At 35.2% G+C, this 5,554-nt stretch overlaps 1 protein-coding gene across 1 annotated transcript; it reads right to left on the minus strand.

Moving 5' to 3' along the window:
• Nucleotides 1–4,020: 4,020 nt before the first annotated feature.
• On the minus strand, nucleotides 4,021–4,545 carry LOC121747832 (ethylene-responsive transcription factor ERF104-like). The gene has a single exon (XM_042141965.1). It carries the CDS (start codon nucleotides 4,494–4,496, stop codon nucleotides 4,089–4,091), a length of 408 nt encoding a protein of 135 aa, XP_041997899.1. The 5' UTR covers nucleotides 4,497–4,545; the 3' UTR covers nucleotides 4,021–4,088.
• Nucleotides 4,546–5,554: the final 1,009 nt, after the last annotated feature.

The following is a 5,554-nucleotide window of genomic DNA, read 5'->3' on the forward strand; positions in this document are numbered from 1 at the left end:
GTCTCGGTGCACGCCGTGGGGGATTAGTTCAAAGCATTGCGCTACTAAGCCGCTTGTGTATCCGATGGTGTCGACTATGGAGGGTTCAAAGCCAACAACTACCTATCCTTATGCTTATATACCTCTCGAGGGTTGAGCTTGTGTCTGCAAGCATTTGACTATTTCCACTCATGTGGGGGATTGTAGAAATCATGGAATAAATATGCCCGGTCAATGGATTTTGACCAAATAATAAATATGACGAGACATCTAATTTTGTGAAATTAAATAACATAGCGTCAATCTACATTTTACGTAGATAAATGTAGTATATTCACTATCTCAAAACCGATTTCGGTGAGTGAAAAATAGTAGGATTAAAGTTGGGCATAATTAGCTTTTAATTAAAGCTTGGAGTTGGAACTTAGGGAATAATTAACTAGTGTTAATTATTCCCACATTGGAGAAGTGACACATCTTTTAATGTGTTTAAATTAAGTGACTTTATGTTACTTAATAATTATAATGGACCAAGATGGGTGAAAGAGCCCACACGCGCGCACACGCGCGCGCCGCCGCCGCCGCCCGCCTGCTTGAGCCCGTGCTCGTGCTCGCGGTTGTGGGCCGCGGGCCCGGTCCCGATCTTGATCTTGATCTTGGACTTAGATCTTGGCAATTGGTCTTTGGGCTTGGGTCTGGACCCGTAGTAATCTTTTTAGACCACCGTTGAGTCAGCAATCCTAGTGGCTTGACACATCGTCAAGCGTGGCACAGTCAAAGCCTACAAGGCTGCCACGTGAGAAATCCACACGCTCCACAAGCGAAAGGCACCCTCCTGCCACACGCTTGTAACCGCCGACGGTTATGACTCTGCGATGATGAGCCTTCATGGCTTGGTTGACCCTGCATGGTGGCTTGGCCTATAAATAGGCTAGTCATTCCACTGCATTAGACACAATATTCACAAGCATTTGCATCATAAGCTCTCTCCCTCTCTCTGCATTGTTTTTTTTTCTGTCGAAAGCTCTGCCCTCTCCTCCATCCAGTTCGACGGAGCTCTGTTGATTGCGGTGCTGCTTCACCAGAGACGTAGCCGTTTTATCTTTGGGGACGAAACGCCAATCCGAAGAGCACTACCGGGGCGTATCTCGTCTTGCGGAAAGAGGCCACCTCGACTCGGCTAAACAACTGTTCACGGTTACTGTTTCGATTTATCAATTGTAATTTCATTCTAGTTCAGTTTCCTCTTTTGTATTCCTTCTTTGGATTGTATTACACCCGGCTTTTATCTCTTGTAATCCCAGAAACCAACATTTTCTTATGTGCTATTTTCTTGACATGGGTATCAAATGAACCCTAATTATATGTAGTATAACATAACACTAATAAACTGTTGGATATCCTCATCTAATATTCCTAATTATGTCATGTTCAAGTATCACTAGTGTTTATCCATATCTCAAATATTTGAAAGTTTGTTAATTATAAAAAATTGAAGAAGGAACTTTTTTTTTTATGTCACAAAATCAAGTAACATTGAAGGTCATGGAAGGTATTTTTGCCCCTGAAAAATTTAGAAATAGTAAAAAAAAAATACTTCAATTGATGATAACTTTGATGGACCTCAAATAATACTTTCAAAATTTATGGATCTAAAATGATTGTTTGACAAAATTTGCGGACCATAAAAAATGTACTCCCTTAGTTCTACTGTAGCAGCGTCATTTCATTTTCTGCATCGTTTTAAGAAAATGATGTACTGGAGTAAAAGTAAAGTAAAAGAAAAAATAATGTTGATCAACTTTAGCTATTTATTATATTAATTTTTTAAAATTGAGTGTAGAAAATGAAATGACTGTTATATAAAATGAAATGAAGTGAGTAATATTTTTATTATTTCGCTTATGACTCGCGTAATAAGAGCAGCCATGATCAAAATTCAATATAGATCAATGTAAAACTTAAAATATTCGCTTCCAGATATTAATACAAAAACTGTATGAAACCAAATTGAATAGACGAACGCGTAACGGCGTAAGTTATCAAGTAAATATACTGTAGTCTGTAGTTCATAATTAATGCGCTATTATTTCTAGAAAACCAAGAATAACATCTAACCCAGTTTGACTTATTTCCCAAAATAATTTCCATCATAACTTCTTACCTGTAACCTTCCACTAATCAACCATATTCATTACTCCCTTCTTCTCGTATTAATAGCCACCAATTTCCTTTTTATTCATCCTCAATTAATTGACGTCTTTACCTTTTACTACTTTTGGTAATAAATCTCAAATTCTACTAATTCATTCAACTCATATTTATTATAAAATTGATATCGACTCACATTTTATTAACTTTTTCCACACATTTTCAACTACAATTATTAAAACTCGGGTCAAATCAATCGGTGTCAATTAGTGAGGGATGAAGTGAGTAATTCATTAATAGGTAGTACTAAAATGATACTCCCTCTGTCCCACTTAAGATGACACACTTTTTTTTTAGTTTGTTCCAATAAAAATGATACATTTCTATTTTTAGTTACTTTATTCTCCAATTAATATACCCAACTATTTTTTTCTCTTTCCAATTAAATATTCAACTCTCTTTCTCTCAACATTTAATACTTCCACACACTTTTTCTCTCTCCAATTAACCACATTAACCAACAACTCCTAAAATCCTAGGGGTGTGCATTCGGGTTTCGGTTCGGTTTTTCGCCCTAACCGAACCGAATCCGAAAAACTGAATTTCGCCTAAAAATAAAACCGAACCGAAACCGAAAACCAAAAAACTAAAAATCGAAAACCGAACTTAAAAACCCAAACTAAACCGAAAAACCGAAATTATATAAAAAACCGAAAAATTGAGAAACCTTAAACTGAAAACCGAATTAAAAAACCGAAAAACCTGGAGAGAAAGAAAACAATACAGAAACTTAGAAATTTTCAACCTACAAAATATAACATGATAAAAATGATAATATCCCTAATCCATCAAAGGCATCAACCAACAAATACAAATATGCAATCAACATTCCACAATAAAAAACATCAACCAAAATGTCTTCAATAGTTTCAACACATTACATCAAAATAAATCCAAAATGAAGTTCCATGACAAGTCTTCAAAACCGAACCGAACCGAAAAACTGAAATAACCGAACCGAATTTCGGTTATAATTAAATAATAGTAACATATATATATAATAAATAATTAAATAAATTCGGTTATTCGGTTTTTTTCTTCACCCGAACCGAACCTAACCGAACCGAAAAACCGAAATTTTTGTATTTTTAAAGCCGAACCGAACCGAAAAACCGAAATAACCGAACCGAATTTCAAAATTTCGGTTTTGTTCGGTTCGGATATTCGGTTTCCGGTTTTTTTGCTCACCCCTATAAAATCTCGTGCCGGCTAAGAAATGTGTCATTTTAGCCGGGACGTAGGGAGTAGTAACTATTTCATTTTTAAATAACTTTTAGTTGCAAGACCTTTCCCTATTAATTTGAAGTCATGACACGACGTGTTACATTAGTATACGAATTTGTCGCTCACAAGATTTTGACTTTTTTCAATTTTTATTATTTTTGACCTGGCTAAATTATTGATTTCAAACTAAATACCTAATCATATTCATTAAGAAAATTAGTTGAAATTAAAAAAAACCTAATGACATCCCAAACTTTTGTAATATATCTTCAATAATAAGAAATGAAACCATGTTCCTCATTAATCCGCGTAAAGATGGCCGTAAAATATACGTCGAATATGAAAGGGTAGTATTATATATACCAAATTAGTTTTAAATGCTAAACGCTAAAAACATCGTTATAAAACAATGTAGAGTTCATTAGAACTTTATTTGTAGTTCATTATAGGGAATTCAAAAATTTTAAAACAATGACTTAATTTAAAAATTCAAAGTTCATTATAAGTTTGTTATTAGTTTATTATGACGAACTTCAGGTTATCTTATAATGATGTTGTTTGGCGTTTAAGGTTTAAGATTGGTTTGATATTGATCATAGTCCGGATATGAAGTTTGTATATTTCTTAATAAAAAGAGATTAAGATAAACGAAGTATGGTAAATGATGAGTGCTTCTACACTAGGAGATGTGGGTGGCAATACAAAGGCCGCTTCACCTCCAGCGGGAAGTTGAGGATCGCCTTTCTGCCCCTCATCCTGAACGCCGCCCTATCATAAGCCCTCGCCGCCTCCACCGCCGTGTCGTACGTCCCCAGCCACACCCTCGACCCGCGCCTCTTAGGGTCGCGAATCTCTGCCGCGTACTTCCCCCACCGCCGCCGCCTCACCCCTCTGTAGTGCTCCTGATGATGATCAATATTATTATCACTCCCGATCCCGATCCCGATCCCGAACTCGATCCACTCCACCTTTGAAACCGAGGACGGAGTGAAAGTTCTAGCGGCGTTGCCATCAGTCTCGGACTCTCCCAAGAGATGCATTCGGATTCTTTCGATGGCGGAAACTTCGTCGGGGAGCACCATGGATACCAAATTATGTGTCAAACAAAGTTTACTTAAATATTGACTTTATTTATTTAGAGAGGAAGCTTTGGTTGATTCTTGAGGAGTGGTGTATTTGATATTTATAGATGAAGTTTCTTGTGGTATTTGGAGATGGTCTTTGGTCAATTCTTTGCGAAAAAATTGAGCTAGTCTTTTGGAGATATTGGGCGTTGATTAAAATGATTTTGTTGACCCGCACACGCATCTGTGGTTTATATGTCAACTCTTATCACGATCATGCCGTGCTACTCATTAAATTTTTATTAAGATAAAGCTAAAATTGTTTTATAAATAATGTACTCAGTTTCAAACTGACTACATTATTTATAAAACAATTTTAGCTAATCACTATGTTCCTCATTTATAGAGGCTTTTCATTTCTGCAATTATTTTGCAAAAAAAGTTAATAAATAGCTAAAGTAAAGAAAGAGTAAAGTAAGAGAGAGAATAATGTAGAAAACAGTTTTTACTACATTATTCTCTCTCTTGTTTTACTTTTTTTCACTTTAACTATTTATTTTTATTTTTTTCAGACGAATACTGAAAATGAAACGTTTCTATTAACATGAAATAGATGGAGTACTACTGCATTATCTTTATAGGATGGGCTGTAGGCTGTAATCTCTCAAACTCATTATTTTCGTGTGAATTTATATCGAATTATTGTGTCGGATAAAAAATTATCAATCCCATTATGTAGTTTTGCGTCTCCATGCTTTTATGTGCTTGCAGATAGAGTAAATGTGTCATGTATGTAATTATTTGAGATATAGTACTTGTAGTTTGATAATTAAAGATGAAATAAAAACTTGTCTTTTCTTTCGTATATGACTAGAAATAGTCAAATGATTTTAACAACATTGACTTAATTAATTATTTATTCCAAACCCACTTATGTTGGAAATTTAGGGCATTTCGTTGACAAATTTATATTTCGATTGATTGTGGACATTTCCAAGGAAGCATATTAATGGAGATAGTGTCATGAAAACAACTGCATTTTTTTCAACTTAACCAAATTTAAGTAGTGCGGAGTT

This window comes from Salvia splendens, chromosome 9 (assembly GCF_004379255.2).
Source record: "Salvia splendens isolate huo1 chromosome 9, SspV2, whole genome shotgun sequence".
NCBI lineage: Eukaryota > Viridiplantae > Streptophyta > Magnoliopsida > Lamiales > Lamiaceae > Salvia > Salvia splendens.